Raw genomic sequence first — 12,871 nt, 5'->3', positions numbered from 1 at the left:
AGCCAGTCAAGGGGATTCCTGTCCTCTTAAGGGGCTCACACACACATCTTCCTCCTCTCCAGTCCTGTACGTGGCAGGGGGGTTGCAGAGGAGGTGAAGGGGCTGTCCCTCAACTGCTCAGCTCTCTGCCCCTCTTTCTTTATGCCTCAAGTGGTACAGCCACCCCTATGTCCCTGGCTGCCTACTCAACCCATCCCAGCCAGAGAAGGAATACTTTGCAGAGGTCTTGTGTCCCTGGCCTTGGTGTCTGTCAATCCTCAAGCCCTTCCACCCTCACTGCAGTCGCAGTTCAACCCCTTGCCTTCCACAGTATGAGAGAGAGAAAGTCAGAGACAGAGACAGACGGAGCCTGGAGGACTTGAATCCCTGTAGGGGAAGGCAGTTGGTGATGATTTATTAGCCAGACAAGAATCAACAAACAAGTTTAACATCTGTTCTCACCAAACCATTCCTCAGACAACAGCAGCATTGGACCAGGGCCCAGACTCAAAGGCTCAGAGGGCCAAGGAAATTAGACTCCAGGAGGAGAAACCAGGACAGTGGGAGCCAGCAGGGCCCTCCTTGCACACTTTGCTGTCTTAGATCATCAAGGACTGAGCCATTGGATTCTTGGGATCTCTTAGGAGGGAGAGGCTCCACATTTGCTTCTCTGACCTCCAGGCTTCTTTGTTGGGGGTCAGGCCGGACCTGTCAGAGGGACAGAGTTAAGCCAGGATCCATAGGAGGGGACCCAGCAAGCACCCAGGCCTCCATGCAGTAGAACTCTGGAAAGTGGCCAGACTTCCTGTTTGAGGAAATCTCTGATGTTTCCTATGGACTGGAGTTTGTGGACGTGTGGTAAGGAACAGAGTACTAAATGGGGAATCAGGAAGCCTGGGTTCTAGTCCTTGATTTTGGCCAAGTCACTGTCCCTCTCAGGCTGTTTTCTTTTCTGCATAGTGAGGGAGTTGAATATGATCAGTAAGGACAAATGTAATGCTGCGCATCCTCCCGCCCTTACCCATGCCAGACATCACTAATCAATCATGTGATTTTTTTCTGCTGAGTTCAGATATAACCTTAACATCCTTTCCAATGCAGCACTCTAGGCAGCCACGACCAATGGATTGGAGTTGGCGTGCAAGATGACACCTCTTTGCCATCCTTGCAATTGATGATGGCTGAGGTCCTTTCCAGCTTTGATCAACTATGGTTTATTCCATCCACATTTCCTGAGAAGGGTGCCAGGTGTGTGTGAAGGTCTCTGGACCTTATACTCCAAGTTATCCTCACCAAGCTCAGACTTACCACCTACTGAGGAGGCCCAAGGGGGAGCCATGCCTGTCCTCTGTCCTGAAGCACCTGTCTAGAAAGATTGTGGGGGAGGGTGTGTCTCCAGGCGGGTGGGGGCTGGTGGGGCAGGGGAGGGCCTTGCCCAATCACAGAGTTCTCAGAATGCAGCTGGGAGCCACCTGTATTCTACAGAGAGAAGGACAGTTCTAGGTCACACCCTCTACCCTCTGCCTCCTAGGTGTACCTGCAGTCTCAAGACATCTGATCTGAACAGACTTTGGCTTCCAGAGAGGGTGTATAAACTCCTGTCATTCATTAATTCAACAAACATTTCCTGAGCACCTGCTCTGTGCCAGGCACTGGGCTGGGTGCTTTGGAAACAGATGGGTAAGTCCCAGCCGTCCCTTCAGGGAGCTCACACTCTAAACTAGGGAAGGGACAGAGAGAAGGAGATGGGAAGAGATAGGTGTTTCATGTGATCAGTCATGGCAGGTGTGTGTAAGGCACAGGGGGTGGCCTCTGTGGCCTCTGAGAAGGGAAAGCTGGTCTTGAAGGATGATTAGAAAATTGCCAGGCAGTGGGAGGATGAGCTTGCAGGAAGTCACTATAGGCAGAGATACTGGTGGGTGCAAACCCCAGGAGGCTTGAAACCACTTGGTTTAGAGAAATATGAATCATTCTAGGAGAATGAGAGCGGCTGGTGGTAACGCTAAGGAGGTGAGACCCCCCTCACCCAAGTGTAGAGTACATCACGGGCCAGGCAGCTGCTTCAGCAAGACCATTCTGGCTTTTTTGGTGCAGAGTGGATCAGAAGTGGCAAGTATGGTGGTTAGGAAACCAGTTAAGAAGCCCTCGGGAGCCAGGTGAGGTGGTTTGAGCCTATAATCTCAGCTGAGGCGGGAGGATCACTTGTACCCAGGAGTTCAGGTTTGCAGTGAGCTATGATTGTGCCACTACACTCCAGCCTGGGTGACAAAGCCAGACCCCAATGATGGAGGCTGGAGCTGGGGAAAGGAAAAATATACTTAGGAAGAGATCCAGCATGAATGAGTGGCTTACTGGGGGAGTGAAGAAGGAGCAGTGCTGAGGGAGCCCTGGGACTCTGACTTGGCTAGCTGGGTGGCTAGAGAGTTAGCAATCAGGACAGGAAACATGGGACCGAGCTGTGTCGAGGGTAAGGGTGAGAGTGGTGTTGGCTGTGTTGAGTTTGAAGGGCTGAGGGATGCTGGGGGGAACTCACCAGAAGCTTGGAGAGAAGTTTGGATGGAGATATGGACAGGTGACGTCAGCTCTAGGACAGCAGGCGTTGGCAGGGGTGTGGGTGAGGACAAGCAGGCTCAGGCTGAGCAGGGAGCCTGGGGCACCAGCAGGGAGGGAGGGTGGGGAAGGGTCTGAGGAGAGAGGCTGGGGAAGGGCTTTGGGAGGGCCGCAGAGGCCAAGGGAGAGGGTGGGATGGCTGCTGGGGCTAACCCATGGCATGAGGTACTGACTTGAAGGGTAGGCAAGCAGACTTAGGTCTGAGGAGAAGAAAGAGGGAGACAGGGAGTACACAGAAGGAGCTGGGAGAGCAGAGTCCCCCTCCTCTGAGTTTACTGAGATGACATAAGGGACCCCAAGTGCTCTTTTTCTCCAGGACAGCAGGGCCGTGAAGGCCAAGGGAGAGAGCCAGAGAGGCACGGGGTGGGGTCAGCCCCAGGTGCATCCGAAGAGGGTCTGCAGGACAAGATGGACACAGATCAAAAAAGCCTCGATGGGGGAGGTGAAGGGGCACCCTGCCTGGGGGGCCTCTGTTTTCTCTGTGAGGTAGGAGGGCATGGGGGCTTGACAAAGATGAGGTCTGAGTGACTCCGGGGAGAAGAGGGGGCAGTCTCTGGGCTGGAGAAGGCAGGCTGGCACCTGGATCATTCTGTCCTTCCCACATCACCTCACACCTCTGCCCCTCACCCTGCCCCAGGCATCCACTCTGAACACCTTCTTCACCTTCCCCCATCTACCTGCAGGGAGACCTTCTCGAACCCACCTTTCCCTGCACATCAGTTTACCTGGCCTCCTGGGACAGGCCTGGACCAGCTCTTCCGTAGGACAGGGTGCCCAAGGGTGGTGGGTGGGCCCTCATCTTCCACCTCCACATAGATGTTGCTGGGGGCTTCCCCAGGGCTGCCCCGGCCCATGGCGTAGAAGGCTATGGGTTCATCAGGCTCGTTGTAGATAGGATTGGAGGGCTTGGGGGGTGGGGCCGGGAGGCCTCGTGAAACAGGGCTTGTGTAAACTTCTGGGGGCAGCTGAGGTTTGGCAGGGATGGGAGGCTTGGGCCTGAGTGGCTGGGAGGACTGGGAGAGAAGGTGAGGCCAGGGAGGAGTGGGGTGAGGGAGGCAGGGTTAAAGCCCCATGGTAACTCCCAGCCTGAGCCTCTGCCCCAGCTAGGCCCCTCCTCCTCCCCGCTGCCTGCACCCCCTCGCAGGCCTGTCCTCCAGCTCCCTCATCCCCTCCAACCCAATACCTCCTTCTCCCCGGCCGCTTCTTTCTGCACTGGGACTGTGGCTTGCCCCTGTTTGATGACTGGGCTGTACTCGGGGTTTGGGTCCTGGCTTTTGCTTCCAGAGTTTGATTCTTCGGTCCTCAGGGGAAGTCCTGCAGGCTCAGGAGTCTGCTGGGAAAGAATGAGGTCTGAGGGACTTGGTGGAGCATTGGGGAGGGGGAGGGGGAGGTGATCAGGAGGACAAAATAATCCAGTCTAAGTGGAGGATGGGGGAAGGGGGAGGGGCACAGAAATTTGGCCTGGGCTGGGTTCCCTGGATGAGGAAGAGGGTATGGCGACAGCAAGGAGACCCAGGGTCGGATGGAGGCAGTGGTAAGCTCTGGTCACAGGCCATGTCTAGCATTAAAGTTTTTCTTTTTTGAGATAGAGTCTCGCTCTGTTGCCCAGGCTGAAGTGTAGTGGTGCAGTCTCAGCTCGCTGCAGCCTTGATCTCCTGGGCTCAAGATATCCTCTTGCCTCAGCCTCCCAAGTAGCTGGGACTACAGGCATGCGCCACCACCCCGGCTAACTGTGTTTTCATTTTCTGTAGAGATGGGGTCTCAGTATATTGCCCAGGCTTGGTCTTGAACTCCTGGGCTCAAATGATCCTCCCACCTCAGCCTTCCTGAGTTTTAGGATTACAGGTGTGAGCCACCACACTTGGCTGCATTAAACTTAATTTCATCTGGATCACAGGGCAAGGCCAGATTCCATTTGTGCCTGTGGTCGTGAAAATGCAATATAGCTTTACACATCTTTAGCTGAAAAATTAATGGCATGGGGACCAATCTCCATGACAGCTGTGCTTGTGTTTAATTTTGTACCGCTGGTTAATTTATGGAGATATAACCTGAAGTTTTTTGTTGTTGTTGTTTTTTTTTTTAGACCAAGTCTCATTCTGTCATCCCGGCTGGAGTGCAGTAGCACAATCTCGGCTCACTGTAACCTCCACAAGAGGTTAAGAGATTCTCCTGCCTCAGCCTCCCAAGTAGCTGGGATTACAGGCACCCACCACCACACCCAGCTAATGTTTGTATTTTTCAGTAGAGATGGGGTTTTGTCACGTTGGCCGGACTGGTCTCGAACTCTTGACCTCAGGTGATCCTCCACCTTGGCCTCCCAAAGTGCTGGGATTACAGATGTGAGCCACTGCGCCTGGCCATAAGCTAAAATTTTTAAGGGCAGAGACCACCTCAGGAGAGAGGAGCCCCATGTGGGATGGTTCCATCTCACAGACGGTGTGCTTTTAGTTCAGTGTTAGCCCTTGGTCCATGAACGCTGTCCCCATGCCTGCTGCCAGTGTAGGCTAAGGTCACAGGGCTTTTCTTGTGCTCCTGCAATCCACCAAGTGTACGTCTCCATTGGGAGGTGTACTGCAGGTGTACTATGGAATCCAAAGAATTCCTTTTCCTGCCCTAACCCCCTCCTCTGTCAGCATCTCCTTCCTGAATAAAAAGTAGCACCTCCACCCTGCTGCCGAAACGGCACCTTAGGAGTCAGCCTTGATGCCTCCACCTCCTCCCTCTCGACATGAAATCAAACACAAGTCCTGCTCCTTCCACTGTCTAAATATTGTTCACATCTGAGTACTTTTCTCCATGCACACGGCCAGCACCCTAGTTGAGGCCTCCTGACTCCTCCCCCTGCATTGTCTTGCCCTTCCAACCCACTCTCCAGTCTTCGAGCAGAGCAATCTTACAGAAACTCCCCTAGCAATCCTTGGGTGGTTACCTATTGCCCCAGGATAAGTCAGAATCCTGAGAGCTTGAGTGACAAGACTCTGTGTGACTTCAGACTTCTACAGCTCTGCCTTCAGCCTTCTCAGGTCAGCCTGGCTCCTCCTCACCCCCAGACTTCCCCATGCTCTATGAATCTCAGGTCTCTGCCTGTTCCTCACAAAACAGGCAGTGACCACAGGCACTGTCCCCACTTGTTTTAACTGACCCAAATCAAGTTCTGTGAAACTCTTCTTGTCTAGGTCACCAATGACCTTATCTGTGTCAAACCCAGTGTCCATTGCACCCTCTGCCCTCACCCGCCTTCACTCACTTTCTTCACTTGGCTTCCAGAGCATCACACTCTTCTGGCTTTTCTCCTCTCTTTCTGAGTGCTCTGTTCAATTTTCTCTGTCAATTCACCCTCATTTCTGCAACCTCTAAATGCTGGAGACTTGGGCTTCATTTCCTTCCCCCTCTACACTGACTTCTGAGTGAGATTTCACCCCTCCTAGAGGTTTTAGGGTCCCTCTGAGTGCTGGTGACTCTCAATATTTGTCTGCAGCCCATCCCTTTGTCCCGGTCCCCAGACTCTGAATTCCAGCTGCCTACTTGACATCTCCATGCTGAACTGCATGTGTAGAAAACAGAACTCCTGACCCTCCCCTCCTGCCCGGACATGTTCCTCCTAGAACTTTCCTCGTCTCAGTCAATGACAAGTCCATCTTTTCACACTCCTTATCCAATCCCGCAAAAACCCAGCAGCTCCACCTTCTAAGGAGACCCAGCCTTCACCCTCCTCATGCCTCCTGGAGGCACCCACCTCTGCTACCCTGACCCAGGCTGCCATCATTTCATGTGAAATATTGCCTCTCCTGAAACTTGCCAGGCCATGTCACCCCTCAGCTTGTAACTCTCCAGTGCCATCTCGTCTCGCTCAGAATAAAACTCCAAATGCATACAAGAGTCTACAGGGCCCCCCTCCCTCACCCCTCTGATCTCATCTCCTACTTCTCTATCCTTCAGTCACTTGATCCACCCATGCTAGCTTCCTCTCTGCTCCCATCATTCCTCAGACACAGCAAGTCTCCTCCTGCCTCAGGGCCTTTGCACCTGCTGTGCCCGCTGCTGAGAATGCCTTTCCTCCAGTTGTCTGCATGGCTCTTCTCCTATTTCATACAGGCCTCTATTCAGATGTCCGCTTACCAGAGTGACCTTCCCTGACACCCTGTGTAGAACAGCCCCAACCCTGTCATTCTTCAACAATATTTCACATGAAATGATGGCAGCCTGGGCCAGGGTATCAGAGGTGGGTGCCTCCAGGAGGCATGAGGAGGCTGGAGGCTGGGTCTGCCTAGAAGGTGGAGCTGCTGGTGGAGCTGTTTGGTTTTCTTGTCAGTGTGTACTTAACCATTACTAGACAGACTCTGTCTTCTTTGCTTGTTTTCTGTATTACTCACTTGTCTGCTTCCTCCTTCTAGAATGGAAGCTCTTGAAGGCGGAGATATTCCAGTCCTTTAAGTTCACTGCTGTTTTTCCAGTGCCCAGAAGGTTGCGTGGCACCCAGTGGTCCCTTAGCACTGCCTGAACTTGTGCACTGCTGCCTGCTAGGCTAAATGGTACCCTGTATTTCCTTCTGAATCACATTCTCCACACTGGATTTCTATTACTTGTCCATTTTTACTGCTGGAAAGTAGGCTTTGTGAGTTTGAGACCCATCTGTCTGTCTTCTTCATGGGTCTATTTTCAGGGCCTGCCAGCAGTTGGTAGGCCCTAAGTACTCCGTAAATATCTCTTTTATTAAAAACAAAAGACTAGGCTGGGCGCAGTGGCTCATGCCTGTAATCCCAGCTACTCAGGGGTCCCATTCAGGAGACCCCTGCATCCTCCCTTGGCCTCATCCTGGAAGACCAGTCTGCAGGGGCTGCTACTGCAGCAACAGGGATGGGAAAGTAGTTGGACTTCCAGATTTCAGAAGTCAAAGCTGAAAATACCAGATGGAAAATACCAGTATTCGAAGCCTTAGGGACAGAAGGATAATGGGGCCTAGAGAGGGGAAGCTGACTTAGGAGGCTGAGGCAGGAGAATCACTTGAACCCGGGAGGTGGAGTTTGCAGTGAGAAAAGATAGCGCCACTGCACTCCAGCCTGCGCGACAGATGGAGACTCTGTCTAAAACAAAACAAAACAAAAAACAAAACCCCAAATGACTCTGTGTGCCCCTGGTCTCTCCTTGCCCCTCTATCTCCCTATGGCTGGACTGGTCTCTTAAGGAGGGACCCCCCAGCACTCATATTTCTCGAAGGGCTTGCCACCCTCTCACGAAGATGAAGATGCCTGGGTAAGGGAGGCATGCCCAGGTGGTGTTTTGGGATGAGAAAGTGCCTGGTGCCACGTCCTGCGCCTGGGCTCTGAGTCGGGGGGCGGGGAGGGGCGCTGGCCTGAGACCCTGGGCTCTCTGGTCAGGGCCCGGGGCGCCTACCTGGCGGGCGAGCGGCTCGGTGAGCGTCTCCCCGTAGGGGCTGAGCGGGTGCGCCGTGTAGTGCCGCAGCAGGTCCTGCAGCCGTTCGTGGGCGCTGTCCTCGCCCAGCACCACGTGGCGCCCGTCCCCGAGCTGGGCCAGCAGGAAGTGGCGGCAGCAAGTCCGGCTCCTGGAGGGCGCCGTTAGGCATCAGACTATCTCCCACTCCTCGGCCAGGGCCACCAGCGCGAGGCGTGACCCCCACTTTCAGCAGCCCGGGGACTGAGCTAAAAGCTCGGCTCCTTCTGGGATCAGACCCAAGCCCTGCCCCTCCCGAGCCCCGCCTTCTGTCGTCTGGCACGGGGCCTCGCCCCTCACCTGTAAGTCAGCACGAAGGTCACCGCGCTCTCGCTGAACCGCACCAAGTAGCATCCCTGAGGCTTGGGCTCCAGCAGCCTCTCTGCCTCCCTGTGGGTGACGGAGAGAGGGGGCCGAAACCTACTCTGACACTTCCAGCCTCGCCTCTGTCTCCCCAGCTCTCACGAGGAACCCTTACCCCCAAGCAAGCATGCTGGAACGGCTAGAGAAAGGCTAGGGTTGAGATGGGGAGAGAGAGCATGTGGGAGCTGTTCTCCCGCTGCAGGGACTAGGTGTGGACAGGGGCCAGGGGTCCCATTCAGGAGACCCCTGTTTCCTCCCCTGGCCTCATCCTGGAAGGTAGCCTGCAGGGGCTGCTACTGCAGCAACAGAGATAGGAAAGTAGTTGGACTTCCAGATTTCAGAAGCCAAAACTGAACTGAGGAGGTGAACAAACAGGGAGAAATGAGGCTGAGAAATGGAGGAGGGAGGATCTGCAAGGGTGGAAGAAAAGAGGGCTGGGAGATAAAGATGGAGTAAGCCTGGAGGGAGAGAGAGGTGGAAAATACCAGCATTCGAGGCCTTAGGGACAGGAGGATAATGGGGCCTAGAGAGGGGAAGCTGAGGCACAGAGAGGCCTGGACTGGAGCCTCTCCAATGATCTCCCCTGGAGAGATGCCTCAGTGAAAGGCCTGGAAAACTCTGGGAGTGGGAGCCTGGAGTGGGCACCTCCATCTGCTCCAGACTGGTAGAAGTGGGAGCCTTCATCTATTCCTGGCAGGTGGCAGGACCCAGACCCAGGACTTGCCCTGCCCCTGTCTGGGCCAATTTCCTCCTCCATGACTCACCTCCGGGTGATGAAGCCATGGAACCAGGCAGGGGCTGCCCCATGCTGCAGGAGCCAGTGGGCCTGGGTCTTCTGGAACCAAGCCCGGGTCTCGGCCTGCAGGGACAGGCTTCCTTCTCCAGGCACCTCCTCTGCCCTCTCAGCATTCCCTGGGATGGAGGCAGTCTCCAGGGCCTGGGGAGATGCCTGGATCAGGGAAGAGTTCAAGGAGGGGGAAGCAGCATGATGGGTGGGCCTTCTCCTGACTTTAATCCACCTGCCACCTTCTTTTCCTCATACCTAGCCTCTCCTGTCTATTTTAGGGTACAAGTGCCCAGAAAGTCCTTCCTAAAGTCTAATTTAAATCCCTTCTTTAGCTCCAGCTGTTCTGGCTTCCAGAGACTCTCTTTCCTCTGCCCTCTGGGTCCTGAGGGCTTTTAATCCAGCAGCAGTGAGCTGTCACACTGTGATCTAGGAGGGACGGGAAAGGCAGCACAGCCTTCCAGATGGACAGAGTCATTCCCTGGCCTGGAGGATGAAGGAACATGATGCCGGAAGTCACGCTAAAGGCCAGAATGAGGGAGGGCTTACTCCACAATATGAGGGACTGAGCTAGTTCACAGAGAAAATTCTTGAGTGGGCGGGAGGGAAGGGCTGAGATGTGGAATGCACCGGGTGAATGAAGGTCACTGACACAGAGGGCAGATGCCTGCTTCCGGGACTCAATGCGCTGCATCCTGGTCACCTGCGGACTCTGCCTGAGCTTCCGGAGGGCCTAGGAGCAGCACGGGAGTGAGTGGGCAACTCAGTGCATGAAGGAGGTACTCCCCGTTTTCGTTCTCTCCCTCTGTGCCCCAGCCCGTTGGCAGACCCGGATCATTCCTGCCTTCTCTCAGCCTGGCCTTTGTCCATCTGCAAGTCCTTCCCCATGGGAGGGTGGGAGAGATGAGGGAGCTGCACCCCGCTGCCGCCCCAGGTTTCTACTCACCGCAGTGTAGCCCAGGTTCCGGCAGCTCCTGTGGGTCGTGTCCGTGGTCTGGAAGGTGCTGAAGGTTGGGATGGGGGCTTCATGACTCCCTGTGAGCACAAAGAGGGCTGCTGGGGTTTCTCAGAGGGGGACTCTGCCTCCCACCCCTCCTCCCAGGTTCAGGGGATCTGTGGGGCTGGGGCAGTCTTAATGACAGCAAAAACGCAGAAGGGCAGCAGGGGAGTTTCTCAGGCATGAGGATAAGTAGCCAAGGTGGCATGAGGGGGGCTCATGCTGCCAGAGGAGATTGTCAGGGACACCAGGTGCCTAGAAGGAGAAGATGGGAGCCAGGCTGGCCTTCGGATGGCCAGGGAGGCAGATCACTTCAGGGCAGGCCCTTCTTCTGGTCCAGGATCTTCTGCCTCCTCCTCCCTTCATCCTCCGGCTCCCTCCTCTCTCCTCTCTGAGAAGCACTCAAAAAACCCTGTCACCTTTATCCTCAGGGATGAGTGGACATGGAGCCCCAGGCAGGGTTGTGGTCGCCCAGCCTCTCAGCTTTGCCAGCTCTGGCTTAGAGTGGGGCCCCTCATCCCTGAAGTGGGAGCTCAAGCCCAGGAGGGAAGGCAGGGGGATGGGGGTCTTGGTGCCCCCTCCCACCCATATCCTCCAACTTCACACTTACCTTGGGGACATATCTGGGCCAGGGGGAACTCCATGGGGGCAGCCTGACAAGGGATCCCAGAGCAGGGTGTGTGTATGTGCTCTGGAAAGGTGTGCACACTCAGCAACTCATCATCTCTTCTTTCACCCTGGCCCCAGGGGCAGGAAATGTCGCCTTACCCACAGCCTTAGTTCTGGCAGAGGACCCACGTCATGGAAAGCCTTAAGACGATTGTCCCACCCCCGGAAGCCACGCAGCTGTAGATAGCGGTGGTATAGCAGTGAGGGGTATCTGGGTCACTCTGTGTTGAGGTGTTAGGAAGTCCTTACTGCTACCTGACCTTCATCCCTCCAGATTCTTTCTCTGCTCCCTCACCCCAAACTAGAACTTCCCTTTCTCTCTCTCTCATCTCTCTTGGCTTCTATTTCTTTCTCTCTGGAAAATCTCCCACTCTGCCTCTGGGCCTGTTCTAAGCAGTGGGAATGGGGATGTCAGCCTCAAGGATAAGCCACACAAGATGCTTATGGGTCATGCTTTGAGGAGACATGAGGAAGGGAGGGGGCAGGGCTGCAACAGGAAGGATGTGGGTTAGACTTCTGGAAGGACTTTTTGAGGACATATGAAATCTATGAGTCTGGGCATGGTGTCTCACACCTGTAATCCCAGTACTTTGGGAGGCTCAGGCGAGAGGATCGCTTAAGCCCAGGAGTTCATGATCAGCCCTGGGCAACACAGTGAGACCCCATCTCTATTTTTAAAAATTAATAATAAAAAAAGAAATTTATGAGACAAGGGGTTAGAGAGGAGGGGACTGGATTCCATCATTCGGCAGATAATGGAACTGAGTTAGAGCAAAACCAGGCAATCCTGGAGGAAGGAAGGAGAATTCCTCCAGCTAAGCTGGTCATAATTAGTATCAACACTATCAGCAGTTGCTGTTAATAACATCACTGTTGATGTCTTTTTTTTTTTTTAGACAGAGTCTAGCAGGACTACAGTGACATAATCTCAGCTCACTGCAACTTCCGCCTCCCAGGTTCAAGGGATTCTTGTGCCTCAGCCTCCCGAGTGGCTGGGATTACAGGCTTGCACCACCACGCCTGGCTAATTTTTGTATTTTTAGTAGAGACAGTGTTTCACCATGTTGGCCAGGCTGGTCTTGAACTCCTGACCTCAAGTGATCCACCCACCTTGACCTCCACAGGCGTGAGCCACTGCATTGGCCGGTGCTGATGTCTTAAACTTTCAATGTGCTTAGACTTCCCACCATACCAAAGGACCGATTCCATTTCTCTCTGAATTGATCTTCACAAACTAAGAAGGGGACAGGAACATGATCCCCATTTACCAGAAGCTCAGAGGAGTGCCTTGGCCAGGGTCTTTCAGTGGCTAAGAAGTTGGTATGAATGCTGGGACTAGAAGCTAGACTTCCTTTCACTAATTTCACTGTGATTTAGGCCAAAGGTTCATGACTATGTGCTGTGCACTGTTCTTGGCACTGAGAACTCAGAGAGGAAAAAAAATTTTGTCTCAAGACGTCAGGTGGGGGAGATGTACTTGCCAAGACTTACTGTTTTTCAAAATATTATGTACTATTTTCTTACTTTTAAAAACATGTTCTAAATTTTTAACAGTTTTTGGGGTTCAGTTGGGTTTTGGTTACACGGATAAGTTATCTGGTGGTGATTTCTGAGATTTTCATGCACCTGTCACCCAAGCAGTGTACACTGTCCCCAATGTGTAGTCTTTTATTCTTCACCCCACCTTCCCCCCAAGTCCCCAAATTCCCTTATATGACTCTCATGCCTTCGTGTCCTCATAGCTTAGCTCCCACTTATAAGTGAGAACATATGACATTTGGTTTTCCATTCCTGAGTTACTCCACTTAGAATAATGGTCTCCAGCTCCAACCAAGTTGCTGCAAAAGACATTATTTCATTCCTTTTAATGGCTGAGTAGTATTCCATGATGCAGATATACCACATTTTCTTTATCCACTCATTGGTTGATGGGCACTTAGGTTGGTTTCATATCTTTGCAGTTGCAAATTGTGCTGCTATAAACATGTGTGTGCATGTGTCTTTTTTATAGAAGG

General features: G+C 53.5%; 1 protein-coding gene across 16 annotated transcripts; it reads right to left on the bottom strand.

The window, feature by feature from the left end:
• Positions 1-363: 363 nt before the first annotated feature.
• On the bottom strand, positions 364-10,972 carry SH2D2A (SH2 domain containing 2A). Of its 16 annotated transcripts, none has more exons than XM_033200664.1 (10): positions 10,798-10,971; positions 10,137-10,243; positions 9,843-9,923; positions 9,171-9,355; positions 8,344-8,433; positions 7,987-8,155; positions 3,773-3,922; positions 3,315-3,602; positions 1,288-1,345; positions 364-687 (listed from the first exon to the last, which is right to left on the bottom strand). In XM_033200664.1, the coding sequence occupies exons 1-10, from the start codon at positions 10,829-10,831 to the stop codon at positions 677-679; spliced, it is 1,173 nt and encodes a 390-aa protein (XP_033056555.1). In that variant the 5' UTR covers positions 10,832-10,971; the 3' UTR covers positions 364-676. The 16 variants fall into 16 exon arrangements, with proteins under 16 accessions (XP_033056555.1, XP_033056545.1, XP_033056546.1 ...); XM_033200654.1 differs by having other exon boundaries at positions 1,288-1,458; positions 10,798-10,970; XM_033200655.1 differs by having other exon boundaries at positions 1,288-1,458; positions 3,773-3,919; positions 10,798-10,967.
• Positions 10,973-12,871: the final 1,899 nt, after the last annotated feature.

Source organism: Trachypithecus francoisi, unplaced genomic scaffold (assembly GCF_009764315.1).
Source record: "Trachypithecus francoisi isolate TF-2019V2 unplaced genomic scaffold, Tfra_2.0 Lachesis_group5, whole genome shotgun sequence".
NCBI lineage: Eukaryota > Metazoa > Chordata > Mammalia > Primates > Cercopithecidae > Trachypithecus > Trachypithecus francoisi.
Note: the sequence above shows the minus strand (reverse complement) of the source record. Positions and strands in the feature narration are given on the sequence as shown.

Bases quoted from the DNA above. Each gene is read 5' to 3' on its own strand.
- SH2D2A (XM_033200650.1), bottom strand. From the start codon at position 10,831: ATGGAGTTCCCCCTGGCCCAGATATGTCCCCAAG. The intron at 8,156-8,343 runs GTGAGGGGCGAG...GGCGCCCTCCAG, and splicing joins ACCTTCGTGCTGACTTACAG to GAGCCGGACTTGCTGCCGCC. The intron at 3,603-3,772 runs GTATTGGGTTGG...CTTCTCTCCCAG, and splicing joins AAGCGGCCGGGGAGAAGGAG to TCCTCCCAGCCACTCAGGCC.